The sequence below is a fragment of the Apteryx mantelli genome, chromosome 34 (genome assembly GCF_036417845.1).
Source record: "Apteryx mantelli isolate bAptMan1 chromosome 34, bAptMan1.hap1, whole genome shotgun sequence".
Lineage (NCBI taxonomy): Eukaryota > Metazoa > Chordata > Aves > Apterygiformes > Apterygidae > Apteryx > Apteryx mantelli.
The window spans coordinates 984,132-1,006,390 of NC_090011.1; the positions used below are offsets into that span (position 1 = coordinate 984,132).

General features: G+C 55.8%; 1 protein-coding gene across 1 annotated transcript in view; it reads left to right on the top strand.

Moving 5' to 3' along the window:
* LOC136994870 (E3 ubiquitin-protein ligase TRIM39-like) overlaps nt 1-19,351 on the top strand; it is a 55,604-nt gene extending 36,253 nt beyond the window's left edge. The window contains exons 40-61 of the mRNA XM_067314265.1: nt 16-36; nt 959-979; nt 1,657-1,677; nt 2,605-2,625; nt 3,297-3,317; nt 4,245-4,265; nt 4,937-4,957; nt 5,885-5,905; nt 6,577-6,597; nt 7,530-7,550; nt 8,226-8,246; nt 9,174-9,194; nt 9,870-9,890; nt 10,818-10,838; nt 11,421-11,441; nt 13,015-13,035; nt 14,025-14,045; nt 14,619-14,639; nt 15,592-15,612; nt 16,374-16,394; nt 17,093-17,113; nt 18,783-19,351. Of these exons, the coding sequence (XP_067170366.1) occupies nt 16-36; nt 959-979; nt 1,657-1,677; nt 2,605-2,625; nt 3,297-3,317; nt 4,245-4,265; nt 4,937-4,957; nt 5,885-5,905; nt 6,577-6,597; nt 7,530-7,550; nt 8,226-8,246; nt 9,174-9,194; nt 9,870-9,890; nt 10,818-10,838; nt 11,421-11,441; nt 13,015-13,035; nt 14,025-14,045; nt 14,619-14,639; nt 15,592-15,612; nt 16,374-16,394; nt 17,093-17,113; nt 18,783-19,351 (1,010 nt within the window). The remainder of the gene's footprint in view (nt 1-15; nt 37-958; nt 980-1,656; nt 1,678-2,604; nt 2,626-3,296; nt 3,318-4,244; nt 4,266-4,936; nt 4,958-5,884; nt 5,906-6,576; nt 6,598-7,529; nt 7,551-8,225; nt 8,247-9,173; nt 9,195-9,869; nt 9,891-10,817; nt 10,839-11,420; nt 11,442-13,014; nt 13,036-14,024; nt 14,046-14,618; nt 14,640-15,591; nt 15,613-16,373; nt 16,395-17,092; nt 17,114-18,782) is intronic.
* Nucleotides 19,352-22,259: the final 2,908 nt, after the last annotated feature.

Genomic DNA, 22,259 nt, shown 5'->3' on the forward strand with positions numbered 1-22,259 from the left:
CCCTTCCTTTTGTAGCTCAGGTGAAAGAAGAAAAAGGTAAGTGGTCTGCGCTGCCTGGGACGTGGTCCTTGTGGAGAGGTCCCGTGGCAAGAAGGAGGTGCTGGTGTCCAAAGCCCTGGGACTTCTTGGGGCAGGCAAGGAGCCCCTTGTTGTCAGCAGGAGCGCAGCTGCTGGCCCTGTGCAGGCTGCCCAGCAGAGGTCTTCATCTTCATCTGGAGCCTGCCCGGCAGGCTTGCCTGAGGAACAGGAGCATGTGGAAGGGAGGTAGAGAGGGCCGGAAGGCAGAACTGGAATGAGGGGTGAGCGAAGGAAGGAAGGAAGGTGAGCAGAGCAGAGCAGAGCAGAGCAGAGGAGGAAGCGATAAGCAGGGCAAGAAGGAGGGAAGGAAGCCATTAAGGCTGAGTGGAAGGGAAGGGAAGGGTGGAGGTGTGGCAGGGCATCAGGGCTTGGGGAAGGACTTGCAGAAGGCAGGCTGGAGGGAGGGAGGGAAGGAAGGGTGGAAGGAAGTGTGGAAGGAAAGGACGAAGGAAGAATGAAAGGAAGGAAGGAAGCAAGCAAGCAAGCAAGCTAGGAACGACATGAAGGAAGGAGGGATTTGAAAAGGTTTTGTATGGATTGAAGGAAGGCAGGAGAAGAGGCTAGAAGGGGTCAAGACGGGAATGAGAGACAGGAGAAACTGAGAATGCGAGCACTCTGAATTCTCCTGTGAGCACCATTGAGCTCGTGTGGGCTCTCTGCCTCAGGTAGGGCATGCACAGCGCTGGCCTTTGTTTAGCTGTGTGAGCCCAGGTGCCAAGCGTCTTCCCAGGGCAGGGCTGCACAGCAGCACAGTGCTGCACTGGTTGCCGAAGGCTGCTGCCTTCTCCCAAGAATCAGAACCCGACCAGGGTACTCGCCCAGCGCTGTGTGCAATGCCTCCCCCTGCAGTTTGTAACGGCCCTTCTGCTTTCTTTTGCAGGGCAGCTGCAAGCACAGGCAGGTGAGTGCTTCCTGGCGTGTGAGAGAGGCTCCTTGTTGCTGGCGGGGAAGGTGGGAATGGGGAGCGCTGTGTGTCCGTGGGGCCAGCCCTTCACCCGGGCGGCCAGGAAGGAAGCCTGCTGCTTGCCTCCCAAGGTGTCCCTTGCCCTCCTGCCCTCTGCTGCCGCGGCAGCCCTGGCAAGGTGGACTGAGCAGGCAGCAGGGGCTGGAAGCCATAAGAGCTGACATTCTTCAGAAGGCTCTCTTGCCAGAAGACTCACACCTCTCTCTCTCTCTCTCCTTTCCACTTCCCTTTGCCTTTTACAGACCGACTGAAGAAAGAACACAGTAAGTGGCCTTTCCTTTCTGATACTTCTTTGGCGACCAGGAACTGCTGGGATGTCTTGGGGCACCTGCTGAGCTCAGGAAAGCCTCCTGGCCTCACCCAGTTGTGCAGGGACACATCATGCTGTGATCATCAAGGCCCTGTAGAAAGGGAAGGCCATTATGTCAAAGGATCTGCTTGGGCCCTAGGCTGAGAGGTTGCTCCTGGGGTCCCCGGGGTGCACAACGCGGACCGGGAAGAGAGCTGCAGCAAGGGAAAGGGAGAAGTCAGCAAACGCCTGGGTGGGGAGACGTGGCGGGCTCTGAGGCGCAGCGCCTTGTCTTTGCTAAGTGCCTTTTCCCTTCCTTTTGTAGCTCAGGGAAACGAGGAGAAGGGTAAGTGGTCTGCGCTGCCTGGGACGTGGTCCTTGTGGAGAGGTCCCGTGGCAAGAGGGAGGTGCTGGTGTCCAAAGCCCTGGGACTTCTTGGGGCAGGCAAGGAGCCCCTTGTTGTGAGCAGGAGCGCAGCTGCTGGCCCTGTGCAGGCTGCCCAGCGGAGGTCTTCATCTTCATCTGGAGCCTGCCCGGCAGGCTTGCCTGAGGAACAGGAGCATGTGGAAGGGAGGTAGAGAGGGCCGGAAGGCAGAACTGGAATGAGGGGTGAGCGAAGGAAGGAAGGAAGGTGAGCAGAGCAGAGCAGAGCAGAGCAGAGCAGAGGAGGAAGCGATAAGCAGGGCAAGAAGGAGGGAAGGAAGCCATTAAGGCTGAGTGGAAGGGAAGGGAAGGGTGGAGGTGTGGCAGGGCATCAGGGCTTGGGGAAGGACTTGCAGAAGGCAGGCTGGAGGGAGGGAGGGAAGGAAGGGTGGAAGGAAGTGTGGAAGGAAAGGACGAAGGAAGAATGAAAGGAAGGAAGGAAGCAAGCAAGCAAGCAAGCTAGGAACGACATGAAGGAAGGAGGGATTTGAAAAGGTTTTGTATGGATTGAAGGAAGGCAGGAGAAGAGGCTAGAAGGGGTCAAGACGGGAATGAGAGACAGGAGAAACTGAGAACGCGAGCACTCTGAATTCTCCTGTGAGCACCACTGAGCTCGTGTGGGCTCTCTGCCTCAGGTAGGGCATGCACAGCGCTGGCCTTTGTTTAGCTGTGTGAGCCCAGGTGCCAAGCGTCTTCCCAGGGCAGGGCTGCACAGCAGCACAGTGCTGCACTGGTTGCCGAAGGCTGCTGCCTTCTCCCAAGAATCAGAACCCGACCAGGGTACTCGCCCAGCGCTGTGTGCAATGCCTCCCCCTGCAGTTTGTAACGGCCCTTCTGCTTTCTTTTGCAGGGCAACTGCAAGCACAGGCAGGTGAGTGCTTCCTGGCATGTGAGAGAGGCTCCTTGTTGCTGGCAGGGAAGGTGGGAATGGGGAGCGCTGTGTGTCCGTGGGGCCAGCCCTTCACCCGGGCGGCCAGGAAGGAAGCCTGCTGCTTGCCTCCCAAGGTGTCCCTTGCCCTCCTGCCCTCTGCTGCCGCGGCAGCCCTGGCAAGGTGGACTGAGCAGGCAGCAGGGGCTGGAAGCCATAAGAGCTGACATTCTTCAGAAGGCTCTCTTGCCAGAAGACTCACACCTCTCTCTCTCCTTTCCACTTCCCTTTGCCTTTTACAGACCGACTGAAGAAAGAACACAGTAAGTGGCCTTTCCTTTCTGATACTTCTTTGGCGACCAGGAACTGCTGGGATGTCTTGGGGCACCTGCTGAGCTCAGGAAAGCCTCCTGGCCTCACCCAGTTGTGCAGGGACACATCATGCTGTGATCATCAAGGCCCTGTAGAAAGGGAAGGCCATTATGTCAAAGGATCTGCTTGGGCCCTAGGCTGAGAGGTTGCTCCTGGGGTCCCCGGGGTGCACAACGCGGACCGGGAAGAGAGCTGCAGCAAGGGAAAGGGAGAAGTCAGCAAACGCCTGGGTGGGGAGACGTGGCGGGCTCTGAGGCGCAGCGCCTTGTCTTTGCTAAGTGCCTTTTCCCTTCCTTTTGTAGCTCAGGGAAACGAGGAGAAGGGTAAGTGGTCTGCGCTGCCTGGGACGTGGTCCTTGTGGAGAGGTCCCGTGGCAAGAGGGAGGTGCTGGTGTCCAAAGCCCTGGGACTTCTTGGGGCAGGCAAGGAGCCCCTTGTTGTGAGCAGGAGCGCAGCTGCTGGCCCTGTGCAGGCTGCCCAGCGGAGGTCTTCATCTTCATCTGGAGCCTGCCCGGCAGGCTTGCCTGAGGAACAGGAGCATGTGGAAGGGAGGTAGAGAGGGCCGGAAGGCAGAACTGGAATGAGGGGTGAGCGAAGGAAGGAAGGAAGGTGAGCAGAGCAGAGCAGAGCAGAGCAGAGCAGAGGAGGAAGCGATAAGCAGGGCAAGAAGGAGGGAAGGAAGCCATTAAGGCTGAGTGGAAGGGAAGGGAAGGGTGGAGGTGTGGCAGGGCATCAGGGCTTGGGGAAGGACTTGCAGAAGGCAGGCTGGAGGGAGGGAGGGAAGGAAGGGTGGAAGGAAGTGTGGAAGGAAAGGACGAAGGAAGAATGAAAGGAAGGAAGGAAGGAAGCAAGCAAGCAAGCTAGGAACGACATGAAGGAAGGAGGGATTTGAAAAGGTTTTGTATGGATTGAAGGAAGGCAGGAGAAGAGGCTAGAAGGGGTCAAGACGGGAATGAGAGACAGGAGAAACTGAGAACGCGAGCACTCTGAATTCTCCTGTGAGCACCACTGAGCTCGTGTGGGCTCTCTGCCTCAGGTAGGGCATGCACAGCGCTGGCCTTTGTTTAGCTGTGTGAGCCCAGGTGCCAAGCGTCTTCCCAGGGCAGGGCTGCACAGCAGCACAGTGCTGCACTGGTTGCCGAAGGCTGCTGCCTTCTCCCAAGAATCAGAACCCGACCAGGGTACTCGCCCAGCGCTGTGTGCAATGCCTCCCCCTGCAGTTTGTAACGGCCCTTCTGCTTTCTTTTGCAGGGCAACTGCAAGCACAGGCAGGTGAGTGCTTCCTGGCATGTGAGAGAGGCTCCTTGTTGCTGGCGGGGAAGGTGGGAATGGGGAGCGCTGTGTGTCCGTGGGGCCAGCCCTTCACCCGGGCGGCCAGGAAGGAAGCCTGCTGCTTGCCTCCCAAGGTGTCCCTTGCCCTCCTGCCCTCTGCTGCCGCGGCAGCCCTGGCAAGGTGGACTGAGCAGGCAGCAGGGGCTGGAAGCCATAAGAGCTGACATTCTTCAGAAGGCTCTCTTGCCAGAAGACTCACACCTCTCTCTCTCCTTTCCACTTCCCTTTGCCTTTTACAGACCGACTGCAGAAAGAACACAGTAAGTGGCCTTTCCTTTCTGATACTTCTTTGGCGACCAGGAACTGCTGGGATGTCTTGGGGCACCTGCTGAGCTCAGGAAAGCCTCCTGGCCTCCCCCAGCTGTGCAGGGACACATCATGCTGTGATCATCAAGGCCCAGTAGAAAGGGAAGGCCATTACGTCAAAGGATCTGCTTGGGCCCTAGGCTGAGAGGTTGCTCCTGGGGTCCCCGGGGTGCACAACGCGGACCGGGAAGAGAGCTGCAGCAAGGGAAAGGGAGAAGTCAGCAAACGCCTGGGTGGGGAGACGTGGCGGGCTCTGAGGCGCAGCGCCTTGTCTTTGCTAAGTGCCTTTTCCCTTCCTTTTGTAGCTCAGGGGAAAGAAGAAAAGGGTAAGTGGTCTGCGCTGCCTGGGACGTGGTCCTTGTGGAGAGGTCCCGTGGCAAGAGGGAGGTGCTGGTGTCCAAAGCCCTGGGACTTCTTGGGGCAGGCAAGGAGCCCCTTGTTGTGAGCAGGAGCGCAGCTGCTGGCCCTGTGCAGGCTGCCCAGCGGAGGTCTTCATCTTCATCTGGAGCCTGCCCGGCAGGCTTGCCTGAGGAACAGGAGCATGTGGAAGGGAGGTAGAGAGGGCCGGAAGGCAGAACTGGAATGAGGGGTGAGCGAAGGAAGGAAGGAAGGTGAGCAGAGCAGAGCAGAGCAGAGCAGAGCAGAGGAGGAAGCGATAAGCAGGGCAAGAAGGAGGGAAGGAAGCCATTAAGGCTGAGTGGAAGGGAAGGGAAGGGTGGAGGTGTGGCAGGGCATCAGGGCTTGGGGAAGGACTTGCAGAAGGCAGGCTGGAGGGAGGGAGGGAAGGAAGGGTGGAAGGAAGTGTGGAAGGAAAGGACGAAGGAAGAATGAAAGGAAGGAAGGAAGCAAGCAAGCAAGCAAGCTAGGAACGACATGAAGGAAGGAGGGATTTGAAAAGGTTTTGTATGGATTGAAGGAAGGCAGGAGAAGAGGCTAGAAGGGGTCAAGACGGGAATGAGAGACAGGAGAAACTGAGAACGCGAGCACTCTGAATTCTCCTGTGAGCACCACTGAGCTCGTGTGGGCTCTCTGCCTCAGGTAGGGCATGCACAGCGGTGGCCTTTGTTTAGCTGTGTGAGCCCAGGTGCCAAGCGTCTTCCCAGGGCAGGGCTGCACAGCAGCACAGTGCTGCACTGGTTGCCGAAGGCTGCTGCCTTCTCCCAAGAATCAGAACCCGACCAGGGTACTCGCCCAGCGCTGTGTGCAATGCCTCCCCCTGCAGTTTGTAACGGCCCTTCTGCTTTCTTTTGCAGGGCAACTGCAAGCACAGGCAGGTGAGTGCTTCCTGGCGTGTGAGAGAGGCTCCTTGTTGCTGGCGGGGAAGGTGGGAATGGGGAGCGCTGTGTGTCCGTGGGGCCAGCCCTTCACCCGGGCGGCCAGGAAGGAAGCCTGCTGCTTGCCTCCCAAGGTGTCCCTTGCCCTCCTGCCCTCTGCTGCCGCGGCAGCCCTGGCAAGGTGGACTGAGCAGGCAGCAGGGGCTGGAAGCCGTAAGAGCTGACATTCTTCAGAAGGCTCTCTTGCCAGAAGACTCACACCTCTCTCTCTCCTTTCCACTTCCCTTTGCCTTTTACAGACCGACTGCAGAAAGAACACAGTAAGTGGCCTTTCCTTTCTGATACTTCTTTGGCGACCAGGAACTGCTGGGATGTCTTGGGGCACCTGCTGAGCTCAGGAAAGCCTCCTGGCCTCCCCCAGCTGTGCAGGGACACATCATGCTGTGATCATCAAGGCCCAGTAGAAAGGGAAGGCCATTACGTCAAAGGATCTGCTTGGGCCCTAGGCTGAGAGGTTGCTCCTGGGGTCCCCGGGGTGCACAACGCGGACCGGGAAGAGAGCTGCAGCAAGGGAAAGGGAGAAGTCAGCAAACGCCTGGGTGGGGAGACGTGGCGGGCTCTGAGGCGCAGCGCCTTGTCTTTGCTAAGTGCCTTTTCCCTTCCTTTTGTAGCTCAGGTGAAAGAAGAAAAAGGTAAGTGGTCTGCGCTGCCTGGGACGTGGTCCTTGTGGAGAGGTCCCGTGGCAAGAGGGAGGTGCTGGTGTCCAAAGCCCTGGGACTTCTTGGGGCAGGCAAGGAGCCCCTTGTTGTGAGCAGGAGCGCAGCTGCTGGCCCTGTGCAGGCTGCCCAGCGGAGGTCTTCATCTTCATCTGGAGCCTGCCCGGCAGGCTTGCCTGAGGAACAGGAGCATGTGGAAGGGAGGTAGAGAGGGCCGGAAGGCAGAACTGGAATGAGGGGTGAGCGAAGGAAGGAAGGAAGGTGAGCAGAGCAGAGCAGAGCAGAGCAGAGCAGAGCAGAGGAGGAAGCGATAAGCAGGGCAAGAAGGAGGGAAGGAAGCCATTAAGGCTGAGTGGAAGGGAAGGGAAGGGTGGAGGTGTGGCAGGGCATCAGGGCTTGGGGAAGGACTTGCAGAAGGCAGGCTGGAGGGAGGGAGGGAAGGAAGGGTGGAAGGAAGTGTGGAAGGAAAGGACGAAGGAAGAATGAAAGGAAGGAAGGAAGCAAGCAAGCAAGCAAGCTAGGAACGACATGAAGGAAGGAGGGATTTAAAAAGGTTTTGTATGGATTGAAGGAAGGCAGGAGAAGAGGCTAGAAGGGGTCAAGACGGGAATGAGAGACAAGAGAAACTGAGAACGGGAGCACTCTGAATTCTCCTGTGAACACCACTGAGCTCGTGTGGGCTCTCTGCCTCAGGTAGGGCATGCACAGCGCTGGCCTTTGTTTAGCTGTGTGAGCCCAGGTGCCAAGCGTCTTCCCAGGGCAGGGCTGCACAGCAGCACAGTGCTGCACTGGTTGCCGAAGGCTGCTGCCTTCTCCCAAGAATCAGAACCCGACCAGGGTACTCGCCCAGCGCTGTGTGCAATGCCTCCCCCTGCAGTTTGCAATGGCCCTTCTGCTTTCTTTTGCAGGGCAACTGCAAGCACAGCTAGGTGAGTGCCTCCTGGCGTGTGAGAGAGGCTCCTTGTTGCTGGCGGGGAAGGTGGGAATGGGGAGCGCTGTGTGTCCGTGGGGCCAGCCCTTCACCCGGGCGGCCAGGAAGGAAGCCTGCTGCTTGCCTCCCAAGGTGTCCCTTGCCCTCCTGCCCTCTGCTGCCGCGGCAGCCCTGGCAAGGTGGACTGAGCAGGCAGCAGGGGCTGGAAGCCATAAGAGCTGACATTCTTCAGAAGGCTCTCTTGCCAGAAGACTCACACCTCTCTCTCTCTCTCCTTTCCACTTCCCTTTGCCTTTTACAGACCGACTGAAGAAAGAACACAGTAAGTGGCCTTTCCTTTCTGATACTTCTTTGGCGACCAGGAACTGCTGGGATGTCTTGGGGCACCTGCTGAGCTCAGGAAAGCCTCCTGGCCTCCCCCAGTTGTGCAGGGACACATCATGCTGTGATCATCAAGGCCCTGTAGAAAGGGAAGGCCATTACGTCAAAGGATCTGCTTGGGCCCTAGGCTGAGAGGTTGCTCCTGGGGTCCCCGGGGTGCACAACGCGGACCGGGAAGAGAGCTGCAGCAAGGGAAAGGGAGAAGTCAGCAAACGCCTGGGTGGGGAGACGTGGCGGGCTCTGAGGCGCAGCGCCTTGTCTTTGCTAAGTGCCTTTTCCCTTCCTTTTGTAGCTCAGGGGAAAGAAGAAAAAGGTAAGTGGTCTGCGCTGCCTGGGACGTGGTCCTTGTGGAGAGGTCCCGTGGCAAGAGGGAGGTGCTGGTGTCCAAAGCCCTGGGACTTCTTGGGGCAGGCAAGGAGCCCCTTGTTGTGAGCAGGAGCGCAGCTGCTGGCCCTGTGCAGGCTGCCCAGCGGAGGTCTTCATCTTCATCTGGAGCCTGCCCGGCAGGCTTGCCTGAGGAACAGGAGCATGTGGAAGGGAGGTAGAGAGGGCCGGAAGGCAGAACTGGAATGAGGGGTGAGCGAAGGAAGGAAGGAAGGTGAGCAGAGCAGAGCAGAGCAGAGCAGAGCAGAGGAGGAAGCGATAAGCAGGGCAAGAAGGAGGGAAGGAAGCCATTAAGGCTGAGTGGAAGGGAAGGGAAGGGTGGAGGTGTGGCAGGGCATCAGGGCTTGGGGAAGGACTTGCAGAAGGCAGGCTGGAGGGAGGGAGGGAAGGAAGGGTGGAAGGAAGTGTGGAAGGAAAGGACGAAGGAAGAATGAAAGGAAGGAAGGAAGGAAGCAAGCAAGCAAGCTAGGAACGACATGAAGGAAGGAGGGATTTGAAAAGGTTTTGTATGGATTGAAGGAAGGCAGGAGAAGAGGCTAGAAGGGGTCAAGACGGGAATGAGAGACAAGAGAAACTGAGAACGGGAGCACTCTGAATTCTCCTGTGAGCACCATTGAGCTCGTCTGGGCTCTCTGCCTCAGCTAGGGCATGCACAGCGATGGTCTTTGTTTAGGTGTGTGAGCCCAGGCGCCAAGGGTCTTGCCAGGGCAGGGCTGCACAGCAGCACAGTGCTGGACTAGTTGCCGAAGGCTGCTGCCTTCTCCCGAGAATCATAACCCTACCAGGGTACTTGCCCAGTGCTGTGTGCAATGCCTCCCCCTGCAGTTTGTAACGGCCTTTCTTCTTTCTTTTGCAGGGCAACTGCAAGCACAGCTAGGTGAGTGCTTCCTGGCGTGTGAGAGAGGCTCCTTGTTGCTGGCGGGGAAGGTGGGAATGGGGAGCGCTGTGTGTCCGTGGGGCCAGCCCTTCACCCGGGCGGCCAGGAAGGAAGCCTGCTGCTTGCCTCCCAAGGTGTCCCTTGCCCTCCTGCCCTCTGCTGCCGCGGCAGCCCTGGCAAGGTGGACTGAGCAGGCAGCAGGGGCTGGAAGCCATAAGAGCTGACATTCTTCAGAAGGCTCTCTTGCCAGAAGACTCACACCTCTCTCTCTCTCTCCTTTCCACTTCCCTTTGCCTTTTACAGACCGACTGAAGAAAGAACACAGTAAGTGGCCTTTCCTTTCTGATACTTCTTTGGCGACCAGGAACTGCTGGGATGTCTTGGGGCACCTGCTGAGCTCAGGAAAGCCTCCTGGCCTCCCCCAGTTGTGCAGGGACACATCATGCTGTGATCATCAAGGCCCTGTAGAAAGGGAAGGCCATTACGTCAAAGGATCTGCTTGGGCCCTAGGCTGAGAGGTTGCTCCTGGGGTCCCCGGGGTGCACAACGCGGACCGGGAAGAGAGCTGCAGCAAGGGAAAGGGAGAAGTCAGCAAACGCCTGGGTGGGGAGACGTGGCGGGCTCTGAGGCGCAGCGCCTTGTCTTTGCTAAGTGCCTTTTCCCTTCCTTTTGTAGCTCAGGTGAAAGAAGAAAAAGGTAAGTGGTCTGCGCTGCCTGGGACGTGGTCCTTGTGGAGAGGTCCCGTGGCAAGAAGGAGGTGCTGGTGTCCAAAGCCCTGGGACTTCTTGGGGCAGGCAAGGAGCCCCTTGTTGTGAGCAGGAGTGCAGCTGCTGGCCCTGTGCAGGCTGCCCAGCGGAGGTCTTCATCTTCATCTGGAGCCTGCCCGGCAGGCTTGCCTGAGGAACAGGAGCATGTGGAAGGGAGGTAGAGAGGGCCGGAAGGCAGAACTGGAATGAGGGGTGAGCGAAGGAAGGAAGGAAGGTGAGCAGAGCAGAGCAGAGCAGAGCAGAGCAGAGGAGGAAGCGATAAGCAGGGCAAGAAGGAGGGAAGGAAGCCATTAAGGCTGAGTGGAAGGGAAGGGAAGGGTGGAGGTGTGGCAGGGCATCAGGGCTTGGGGAAGGACTTGCAGAAGGCAGGCTGGAGGGAGGGAGGGAAGGAAGGGTGGAAGGAAGTGTGGAAGGAAAGGACGAAGGAAGAATGAAAGGAAGGAAGGAAGCAAGCAAGCAAGCAAGCTAGGAACGACATGAAGGAAGGAGGGATTTGAAAAGGTTTTGTATGGATTGAAGGAAGGCAGGAGAAGAGGCTAGAAGGGGTCAAGACGGGAATGAGAGACAAGAGAAACTGAGAACGGGAGCACTCTGAATTCTCCTGTGAGCACCATTGAGCTTGTCTGGGCTCTCTGCCTCAGGTAGGGCATGCACAGCGCTGGCCTTTGTTTAGCTGTGTGAGCCCAGGTGCCAGGGGTCTTCCCAGGGCAGGGCTGCACAGCAGCACAGTGCTGGACTAGTTGCCGAAGGCTGCTGCCTTCTCCCGAGAATCATAACCCTACCAGGGTACTTGCCCAGTGCTGTGTGCAATGCCTCCCCCTGCAGTTTGTAACGGCCTTTCTTCTTTCTTTTGCAGGGCAACTGCAAGCACAGCTAGGTGAGTGCTTCCTGGCGTGTGAGAGAGGCTCCTTGTTGCTGGAGGGGTAGGTGGGAATGGGGAGCACTGTATGTCCGTGGGGCCAGTGCTTCACCCTGCCAGCCATGAAGGAAGCCTGCTGCTTGCCTCCCAAGGTGTCCCTTGCCCTCCTGCACTCCACTGCCATGGCAGCCCTGGCAACGTGGGCTGAGCAGGTAGCAGGGGGTGCAGACGAACTGCTGGAAGAACACAGCATGTGACCTTTCTCTTCCAATACTTCTTTGGCAACTGTGAACTGCTGAGACCTCCTTGGGGCACCTGCTCATCTCAGGAAAGCCTCCTGGCCTCACCCAGTTGTGCAGGGACACATGGTGTTGTGATAACGAAGGCCCTGTAGAAAGGGAAGGCCATTACGTCAAAGGATCTCCTTGGGCCCAAGGCTGAGAGGTTGCTCCTGGAGTCCCCGGGGTGCAGAACGCGGACCGGGAAGAGAGCTGCAGCAAGGGGAAGGGAGAAGCCAGCAAAGGCCTGTGTGGGGAGCCGTGGCGGGCTCTGAGCGCAGTGGCCTGTCTTTGCTAAGTGCCTTTTCCCTTCCTTTTGTAGCTCAGGTGAAAGAAGAAAACAGTAAGTGGTCTGCGCTGCCTGGGACATGGCCCTTGTGGAGAGGTCGCGTGGTGAGAGGGAGTTGCTGGCGTCCAAAGCCGTGGGGCTTCTTGGGGCAGGCAAGGAGCCCCTTGTTGTGAGCAGGAGTGGAGCTGCTGCCCCTGTGCAGGCTGCCCAGCGGAGGTCTTCCTCTTTAGCTGCAGCCTGCCCAGCAGGCTTGCCTGAGGAACAGGAGCATGTGGGAGGCAGGCAGAGAGGGCCAGAAGGCAGACCTGGAATGAGGGGTGAGCAAAGGAAGCAAGGAAGAAGGTGAGGAGAGCAGGAAGCGATAAGCAGGGCCAGAAGGAGGGAAGGAAGCCACTAAGGCTGAGTGGAAGAGAAGGGAAGGGTGGAGGTGTGGCAGGGCATCAGGGCATGAGGAAGGGCTTGCAGAAGGCAGTCTAGAGGGAGCGAGGGACGGAAGGGTGAAAGGAAGGAAGGCAGGAAGGAAGGGCTGCTAAAAGGCTTTGGCTGTCTTGAGGGAAGTCAGGAGCAGAGACTAGAAGGGGTCAAGATGGGAATGAGATAAGAGAGATACATAGTGTGGGAGGAGGAAGGAAGGAAGGGAAGGAGGGATGGAGGGAAATAACTTGAAGGAAGTTTGTATTTAAACAAGTTTTGGCTGGATTGAGGGAAGGCAGGAGAAGAGGATAGAAGGGGTAAAGATGGTAATGACAGGGAGAAGAAACTGAGATTGGGAGCACTCTGAATTCTCCAGTGAGTACCACTGAGCTCGTGTGGGCTCTCTGCCTCAGCTAGGGCCTTCGTTTAGCTGTGTGAGCCCAGGTGCCAGGGGTCTTCCCCGGCCAGGGCTGCACAGCAGCACAGTGCTGGACTAGTTGCTGAAGGCTGCCGCCTTCTCCCGAGAATCATAACCCTACCAGGGTACTCCTGAGCGCTTTGTGCAATCCCTCCCCCTGCAGTTTGTAATGGCCTTTCTTCTTTCTTTTGCAGGGCAACTGCAAGCACAGCTAGGTGAGTGCTTCCTGGCATGTGAGAGAGGCTCCTTGTTGCTGGAGGGGAAGGTGGGAATGTGGAGCACTGTGTGTCCGTGGGGCCAGTGCTTCACCCTGCCAGCCATGAAGGAAGCCTGCTGCTTGCATCCCAAGCTGTCCCTTGCCCTCCTGCACTCCACTGCCATGGCAGCCCTGGCAACGTGGGCTGAGCAGGTAGCAGGGGGTGCAGACGAACTGCTGGAAGAACACAGCACGTGACCTTTCTCTTCCAATACTTCTTTGGCAACTGTGAACTGCTGAGACCTCCTTGGGGCACCTGCTCATCTCAGGAAAGTCTCCTGGCCTCACCCAGTTGTGTAGGGACACATGGTGTTGTGATAACGAAGGCCCTGTAGAAAGGGAAGGCCATTACGTCAAAGGATCTCCTTGGGCCCAAGGCTGAGAGGTTGCTCCTGGAGTCCCCGGGGTGCAGAACCCGGACCGGGAAGAGAGCTGCAAGAAGGCAAAGGGAGAAGTCAGCAAAGGCCTGGGTGGGGAGCCGTGGTGGGGTCTGAGGCACGCCTTGTCTTTTCCAAGAGCCTTTTCCCTTCCTTTTGTAGCTCAGGTGAAAGAAGAAAAAGGTAAGTGGTCTGCGCTGCCTGGGACATGGCCCTTGTGGAGAGGTCCTGTGGCGAGAGGGAGTTGCGGGCGTCCAAAGCCCTGGGACTTCTTGGGGCAGGCAAGGAGCCCATCGTTATGAGCAGGAGTGGAGCTGCTGCCCCTGTGCAGGCTGCCCAGCGGAGGTCTTCATCTTCATCTGGAGCCTGCCCACCAGGCTTGCCTGAGGAACAGGAGCATGTGGGAAGGAGGTAGAGAGGGCCAGAAGGCAGAACTGGAATGAGGGGTGAGCGAAGGAAGGAAGGAAGGTGAGGAGAGGAGAGGAGGAAGCGATAAGCAGGGCCAGAAGGAGGGAAGGAAGCCATTAAGGCTGAGTGGAAGAGAAGGGAAGGGTGGAGGTGTGGCAGGGCATCAGGGCATGAGGAAGGACTTGCAGAAGGCAGGCTGGAGGGAGGGAAGGAAAGGTGAAAGGAAGGACGTCAGGAAGGAAGGGCTGCCAGAAGGCTTTGGCTGTCTTGAGGGAAGTCAGGAGCAGAGGCTAGAAGGGGTAAAGATGGGAATGAGAGAAGGTAGACACGTAGTGTGGGAGGAGGAATGAAGGAAGGAAGGAAGGAAGGAAGGGAGGAAAATAACATGAAGGAAGGATGGATTTATACAAGTTTTGGGTGGATTGAAGGAAGGCAGGAGAAGAGGCTAGAAGGGGTCAAGATGGGAATGAGAGACAGGAGAAACTGAGAACGCGAGCACTCTGAATTCTCCTGTGAGCACCCTTGAGCTCGTTTGGGCTCTCTGCCTCAGCTAGGGCATGCACAGCGGTGGCTTTGTTTAGGTGTGTGAGCCCAGGTGCCAAGGGTCTTCTCAGGTCAGTGCTGGACAGCAGCACAGTGCTGGACTAGTTGTCGAAGACTACTGCCTTCTCCCGAGAACTGTACCCCTAGCAGGGTCCTTGCCCAGCGCTTTGTGTAATCCCTCCCCCAGCAGTTTGTAACAGCCATTATGCTTTCTTTTGCAGGGCGACTGAATGGAAGGCTAGGTGAGTGCTTCCTGGCGTGTGAGAGAGGCTCCTTGTTGCTGGAGGGGAAGGTGGGAATGGGGAGCGCTGTGTGTCCGTGGGGCCAGACCTTGGCCCTGCCAGCCACGAATGAAGCCTGCTGCTTGGCTCCCAAGGTGTCCCTTGCCCTCCTCTGCCATGGCAGCCCTGGCAACGTGGGCTGAGCAGGTAGCAGGGGGTGCAGACAAACTGCTGGAAGAACACAGTAAGTGGCCTTTCCTTTCTGATACTTCTTTGGCGACCAGGAACTGCTGGGATGTCTTGGGGCACCTGCTGAGCTCAGGAAAGCCTCCTGGCCTCACCCAGTTGTGCAGGGACACATCATGCTGTGATCATCAAGGCCCTGTAGAAAGGGAAGGCCATTACGTCAAAGGATCTCCTTGGGCCCAAGGCTGAGAGGTTGCTCCTGGAGTCCCCGGGGTGCAGAACCCGGACCGGGAAGAGAGCTGCAAGAAGGCGAAGGGAGAAGTCAGCAAAGGCCTGTGTGGGGAGCCGTGGTGGGCTCTGAGCGCAGTGGCCTGTCTTTGCTAAGTGCCTTTTCCCTTCCTTTTGTAGCTCAGGTGAAAGAAGAAAACAGTAAGTGGTCTGCGCTGCCTGGGACATGGCCCTTGTGGAGAGGTCGCGTGGTGAGAGGGAGTTGCTGGCGTCCAAAGCCGCGGGGCTTCTTGGGGCAGGCAAGGAGCCCCTTGTTGTGAGCAGGAGTGGAGCTGCTGGCCCTGTGCAGGCTGCCCAGCGGAGGTCTTCCTCTTTAGCTGCAGCCTGCCCACCAGGCTTGCCTGTGGAACGGGAGCATGTGGGAGGCAGGCAGAGAGGGCCAGAAGGCAGACCTGGAATGAGGGGTGAGGGAAGGAAGGAAGAAGGTGAGGAGAGGAGGAAGCGATAAGCAGAGCCAGAAGGAGGGAAGGAAGCCATTAAGGCTGAGTGGAAGGGAAGGGAAGGGTGGACGCGTGGCAGGGCATGAGGGCTTGGGGAAGGGCTTGCAGAAGGCAGGCTGGAGGGAGGGACGGAAGGGTGGAAGGAAAGAAGGCAGGAAGGAAGGGCTGCCAGAAGGCTTTAGATGGCTTGAGGGAAGGCGGAAGCAGAGGCTAGAAGGGATAAAGAGGGAAAGGAGAGAAGGGAGACACATAGTGTGGGAGGCTGAAGGAAGGAAGGAAGAATTTAAAGAAGGTTTTGGCTGGATTGAAGGAAGGCAGGAGAAGAGGATAGAAGGGGTAAAGATGGGAATGAGAGACAGGAGAGACTGAGAGTGGGAGCACTCTGAATTCTCCTGTGAACACCACTGAGCTCGTGTGGGCTCTCTGCCTCAGCTAGGGCATGCACAGCGCTGGCCTTTGTTTAGGTGTGTGAGCCCAGGTGCCAAGGGTCTTCCCAGGGCAGGGCTGCACAGCAGCACAGTGCTGGACTAGTTGCCGAAGGCTGCTGCCTTCTCCCAAGAATCGTAACCCGACAAGGGTACTTGCTCAGAGCACTTTGTGCATGCAATGCCTCCCCCTGCAGTTTGTAATGGCCCTTCTGCTTTCTTTTGCAGGGCGACTGCAAGCACAGCTAGGTGAGTGCTTCCTGGCGTGTGAGAGAGGCTCCTTGTTGCTGGAGGGGTAGGTGGGAATGGGGAGCACTGTGTGTCCGTGGGGCCAGCCCTTTGCTCTGCCACCAAGGAAGAGCACCGGCTGCTTGCCTCCCAAGTTGTCCCTTGTCCTCGTGCCCTCTGCTGCCGCGATTGCTGTGGTGGGCTGGAGTGAGCAGGCAGCAGGAAAGGAGGAGGGAAGGAAATGTACGAGGTGGAATGGCAGGGCAGGGCAGGGCTGAGGAGTAGAAGTGAGGAACAGTAGGATGGAAGGAAGCCAGTAAGGTGATGGCTTAATGGAAGGGAGGGGGGAAGGGAGGGGGGAAGGAAAGAAGTAAGGAAAGAAGGGCAGAGTGAAGGACGGGAAGTATGAAGGGAAAGAAGGAGGGGAGAGGTCAAGGAGGTGTGAAGGAAGGGAGGAACAGAGGGTGATAGAAGTGAGGAAGTTGGGAAGGAGAGAATGGAGGAAGGGAGGGCGGTGGGAATATGAACTTTGCTATGAAGAAAAGCCAGCCCGTGTGAGCTCTCTTAGGGGGTCTCTACAGCGGTGTCCTTTGCCTGGCTGTGTGAACCCAGTCACCAAGGGGTTTTGCAGGGCAGGCCTTGGTGTCAGCACAGTCCTGCACTAGTCGATGGAGGCGGTTGTCTTCTCAGGGCAATCAAAACCTTATCACAGTGCCCACTGCAGAGCTCCATGCAATCCATCCCCAGGCAGGCTGTGAGCACACTTCTCCTTTGTTTTGCAGGGCAAGCTGAGGAGAAGATAGGTGAGTGCTCTCTGGCGTGTGAGAGGCTCCTTGTGCCTAGAAGAAAAAAAGACAGGAATGGGGTGCGCTCTGTGTCCGTGGCGCTAGCCTTTGGCTCTGCCACGCAGCAAGAGAGCTGGCTGCTTGCCTCCAAACACGTCCCTTGCCCTCCTGCCCTCCGCTGCCACGGCAGCCCTGGCAAGGTGGAATGAGCAGGCAGCAGTGGCTGGAAGCCGTAAGAGCTGCCATTCTTCAGAAGGCTCTCTTGCCAAAAGACTCACACCTCTCTCTCTCCTTTCCACTTCCCTTTGCCTTTTACAGACCGACTGCTGAAAGAACACAGTAAGTGACCTTTGCTTTCTGGTACTTCTTTGGCAACCGTGACCTGCTGAGACCTCCTTGGGGTACCTGCTCAGCTCAGGAAAGCCTCCTGGCCACAAACAGTTCTGTAGGGACACATGGTGTTGTGATCATCACGGCCCTGTAGAAAGGGAAGGCCATGATGTCAAAGGATCTCCTTGGGCCCAAGGCTGAGAAGTTGCTCCTGGGCCCAAGGCTGAGAGGTTGCTCCTGGGGTCCCCTTGGTGCAGAGCCCGGACCAGGAAGAGAGCTGCAACAAGGGGAAGGGAGAAGTCACCAAACACCTGGGTGGGGAGCCGTGGTGGGCTCTGAGCGCAGTGGCCTGTCTTTGCTAAGTGCCTTTTCCCTTCCTTTTGTAGCTCAGGTGAAAGAAGAAAACGGTAAGTGGTCTGCGCTGCCTGGGACATGGGCCTTGTGGAGAGGTCGCGTGGCGGGAGGGAGTTGCTGGTGTCCAAAGCCGCGGGGCTTCTTGGGGCAGGCAAGGAGCCCCTTGTTGTGAGCAGGAGTGGAGCTGCTGCCCCTGTGCAGGCTGCCCAGCGGAGGTCTTCCTCTTTAGCTGCAGCCTGCCCGGCGGGCTTGCCTGAGGAAGAAGAGCATGTGGGAGGCAGGCAGAGAGGGACAGAAGGCAGACCTGGAATGAGGGGTAAGTGAAGGAAGGAAGAAGGTGAGGAGAGCAGGTAGTGATAAACAGGGAGATGGGATGAAGGGAAAAGGTGATACGAAGGAGAGGAAATAGATGAAAGGTCGTGAAGGTTTGAACGAAGGAAGAGAAGATGGAAGGCAGAAACATGGAGTTTAGAGAAAGTGAAAGTGTGGGCTATGTCAATATTCACATTCCTGCAAAGAAAAGTCAGCCCGTGTGAGCTGTCTTCGGCTTGGGTGGGTCTCCACATTGTTTTCCTTTGCTTCGCTGCATGACTCCTGCTGACAAGAGGTTTTTGCAGTGTAGGTCTTGGCTTCAGCAGAGTCCTGGACTAGTTGATGGAGGCTGTCATCTTTCTAGACTAATAGAAAGCTTTGCAGAGTGCTCCCCCAGTGCTTCATGTGGTCCATCTACCAGCAGTTTGTTTCCACACTTCCCCTTTGCTTTGCAGGTCAACTTCACAGAGAGATAAGTGAGTGCTCTCCAGTGTACAAGAGGCTCCACATTCCTTGAACTTAGAGTGGGAATGTGGAGAAACAGGAGTGTTAAGGAGCTTTGTAGTTAATTAGATGAAGGGATCTCATTGGGCATGTGGATGAGTTGTCAATACTGAGTCCTCAAGTCACTGTTGTCCTTCAGAGGACAACATCTTTGCAGCAATAATTGTTTCTTGAGCCTTCCCTTCTTCACGTGCTGCCCAAGACCCCTCACAAGCCTGTGTTATAGCAGCTGGCATTCCAAGCAGCATTATGTCTTCTCAGAAGAAAAGACAGGTTTTAGGAAGAATGAGAGGCTCATTTCAGGGAGGTCAGCTGGAACATTTCTACTGGATCTGTTGCTGAGCATTCCTTGCTGAGCAGTGCACAGCTGAGGATGGGCAGGGATCAGCAGCTGGCACTCTGCTGCCTGCAAAGGCTGATTCAAGAAGTATCCCAGCAGCCCCCTGGCCTGCTTAGGCCATGCAGGCTTCGCCAGCCTGACTTATCCCCAAACTCATGCAAACAGCTGATGTGATTCTGGTTTTGCGCAAAGAGGTTGTGTGTGCGGAGGCATGGTTCTTTTGCTCAGCTCACCTCTGCAGAGTCTCAGTGATGAAGGAAAAGGCTAGCAATCCCCTTACATTCCTTCTTGGTACTACTTGCATTTCCAGCAGAGTGTCTCTGAGTAGCCATGTGTTTGATGCATGCTGGCTGCCCTCTCAGCACAACATAGACGAGAGCAAGGGACATGAGAGATCTGGGAGGGCAATGTTTGGAGGTGTCCTGTAACAGGAGGCCAAGTAGGGAGCATGGAAGAGGAGGCAGAGGAAGGGCAAGGGAAGAGGCATGTGGGGACACAGGGTCAAAAGTTTCAGAAAAGCAGCCCTCATGGTTTTTGATACTGAAGGAATGACTTGGTCTTTGCAGTGGATGTCTCCCTGGATGCTGACACAGCTCATCCAAGGCTGGAGGTGTCTCCAGATGGGAAGAGTGTGAAAGATACTGGCACTGCCAGAAATGTGCCCAGGACAGAGAAGAGATTTGACTCCCACACTTTCCTTTTGGCAAAGGAAGGCTACACATCTGGGAAATGCTATTGGGAAGTGGATGTTGGAAAGAGAAGAAACTGGGACGTGGGTGTTGCCCGGGAGCCTGTGACTCGCAAAGGGACACTGACTGTGTCCCCAGAGAAGGGCTTCTGGGTCATAGGGTTAGCAGATGGGCAAGACTATTGGGCCCGCACAGAGCCTTGGACCCGTTTGGTTGTGAGTGGGAAACCCAGAAAGACTGGGATCTTCCTGGATGTCTCAGCCAAGAAGCTGTCATTCTTTAATGCCAACAATGGAACACATTTGCACACTTTCACCCTTGGTGGAGACAGCAGCCAGGGAGGGAAGTTCTTTCCCTTCTTCTCAACAGGGTCCACTTCTGCAAAGCTTGACACTGAGCCACTGAAAATAGTCCTGGGGTTTGAGGAGAACCATGATGATGAGTAAATGGATTACTGAGAGGGAGATGCAGGAGGAGACTGCACTCCTGTCAGGCAGCCCCCACATTTGTGTCACTTGTCTAATGCTCCCCTTTTTGATTCAGCACTCAGCACTGAACCTGGACACTGACTCTACAAAGTGAACCACTTAATGGGCTGTGAGAGGGAAACCAAGCAAGACTGCAGCGCATTTGCACGCATCCACAAGAACACTGTCACTTGGCAAACGCCATGCAAAGTCTCCCTCGCACAGTTTTCCAAAGAGTCTCTGGCAGAATGAGATTGTCTTTCCCTCCCTCTCCGTTGGGGGTGACTGCTGCACTGGGACACCAGCTCCCAGTGTGCTGGCAGTATGGCAATCAACAGAGGAGGCACCGGACACACAGTCAGATTCTTGGCAGAAAAAGCTGGCAGAGTGAGATCCATTTCATTAACCTCTTATTTTATAGTGAAAGGCAGCTGTAGCCCAGCATGCTCTCTAGCAAGCTCTGGTTGGCATGATAAAGCAACTGGCACAGAGACGTCAGACGAAGTATGAAACTCTGTTCTCCTTTCTGATTTTGCTAATGCTGATTGTCAAAAATCCAGCTGTAATAATTATACTAAGTGCATCCATGTAACCGGGATTATAAACAGCAATGGATGTGGGAATTTTGTTGTTGTTTTTCTTTGACAACTTCTCCAGGTCCTTTAATTCTGAAGCAACTAAAGCACTCAGAATCAGCTGTAGCTGTCATACAGATGAGGAAGCCAAGCAGGGGCCAGCTCCTCTCATCCCCGTGATCCAGAGTGCAGGATGCAGTGGAGCTGGGTTCCCATCCACTTACCACATCCAGCCGAGGAAGACTTTATGGGGTGTATTTACAAGCCCTACAGAGACATCTGCAAGACCTGATCAGCAGTCTTTTTCTAGAGTCATCTTCCCAAGAGCGGGTCAAGGAGATGTTGAGGGATGGAAGCCTTTCTCCTTGAAAACTCCATGACTAAATCAACAAAGGCAGATCATGAAGCTGAGTTTTGAAGCAAATAGCAAATCGCAAAGCATTATGTCATGTAACCTGCTGAATTTTAAAAGGCTGGGCTTTTTTTTTTTTAATCCATTTCCCTTCATTGGCTTTCTAATACACAGGCATGCAGGGCATGGCAGCTTCCTCAGGGCACCTGGCAGCTTCCACACCCTCCCTGGTAACACCCCTGAAGGTCTTGGCAGCAGGGCTTCACCCTCTCTTGACCTTCCCATTAAGAGTGGTAGTCAGGGTCTTATGCAAGGTGTCCCTGAGGCTGTGGGGAGCAGGGTCAAGAATATCTTGAGGCCTTCCCTCTGCTCTGGTGTGGAAGCTTACTGCCCCATACACACTGCTGTGCTGGTGGTCCCTGCAGAAGGTGACCTGAAATGATCTTCAGACTACATATCAATGGACTGTCTTAAGATGGTGGATATGAGGAAATACAGAATTTGGTGTGAAGTTACTTGGCTCTCATCTGCTTCTGCAGGGGTGATGCTTCTAATGCAGTAGAATTAGCCTAGTTGAACTACGTGAGTTTGCAAGTCATATATACATTGTATGAATTCTTCCATCATTCCGCCATTGACTTTGGTCATCTGAGCAGGAGATCCATGAGGTAGCAGGGTGGCAGGCCAGCAGCGCACCAAGCGATAACCTGTAGGCATCAGGCAGAAATGGCAACACCGACAGTTGTGTGTGAGAGAGATGTATGAGTGTTCAGAACCTGTTGCAGGATGGGACTGGGGAGGACTTTGCCCTGCCACTTAAGTTGGCAGAGTTCTTCCCAGCTGGTAGCTTTGTTTACTTTTTTCTGATTCAAAGTGGCAACAATCAATATTAAAAAATGTCTTTTAATTTTCAGTGTGACCCTTTTTAATGAGACTGTAAGTTGTCGCAAGATGACCAACTACCTTACAGTCCCGGACTGTGTGGGTTTCGTGTGGCGCAAGGGAGGGTAGGAGGGGGAGAAGGAGATTTACTGCATGACTCCACAACTTGTTTCAAAGACCAAAATTAACAGAAACTTAGCTCAACTAGAATACTTATTTCTAATTACACTAAAAGTTATGCTAACAGTAACTACTTAGTAAACAGAAAAGGATAGCTAATTTATACTAACTGTAAATACCCAAATGAATGAACTAGGCAAACCAATTATGATTGATCTTACCCATGCATTGCCTCAGCAGCCAATGTACACTCAATCCCAGGGAAGTAACTGCGGGAGGGCGTCCCTGTCCCGAGGGGTTCCGCAAGTTGGCAGACCCGCTGTCACCCACAAAGAGCCAAAGACAGCCTCCAGGGCCAACCTATTTATACCCTTCAGGGGAAGGTGGAGGTGGAGTCACTAGGCCAGTCAGAGTTCTCTTCTCGCAGGCGCAGTCCCTAGCTCTTGGCTGCTACAGGGTTCAACTCTCCTCCATCATTATTATGGTGATCGCACCCACGGTCATGGGATGGGGGGGGGGTGCAGCTGAACACCCCCAATGGCAGGCTAGCTGCCTTGCGCACTCTTCAGCACTGAAGAAAGGAGTTTGAGTGACTGTGAATGACTGCTTTACTCTTGCAGTGGGGGTCTCAAGGAGACATCCCATAGCTGGGGTAAGAAGGAGTTAATTCCAGTCCGCAGTGGGGCCCCAGCTGTGAAAGCAGGTGTTATCTCTCAAGGTCCTGATGAGGAGGAGACAGTCCTGACCACTGCAATTAACACTGCCCCAGCAGTGAGAGGAGGCTTTTGTTTCTCAAGGTCCTGGGGCCCAAGCAGGCCTTATCTCAAAGTCTTGACATCCTCCCTTTTGGAGTGTAAAACACAGGAATTCAGGCTACTTGTAACTGGCACCAAATGTGTGTGTGTGGGAAGCTGGGAGCATCCCGCCACATAACTGTTCCTTTCTCTTTACAAATCAG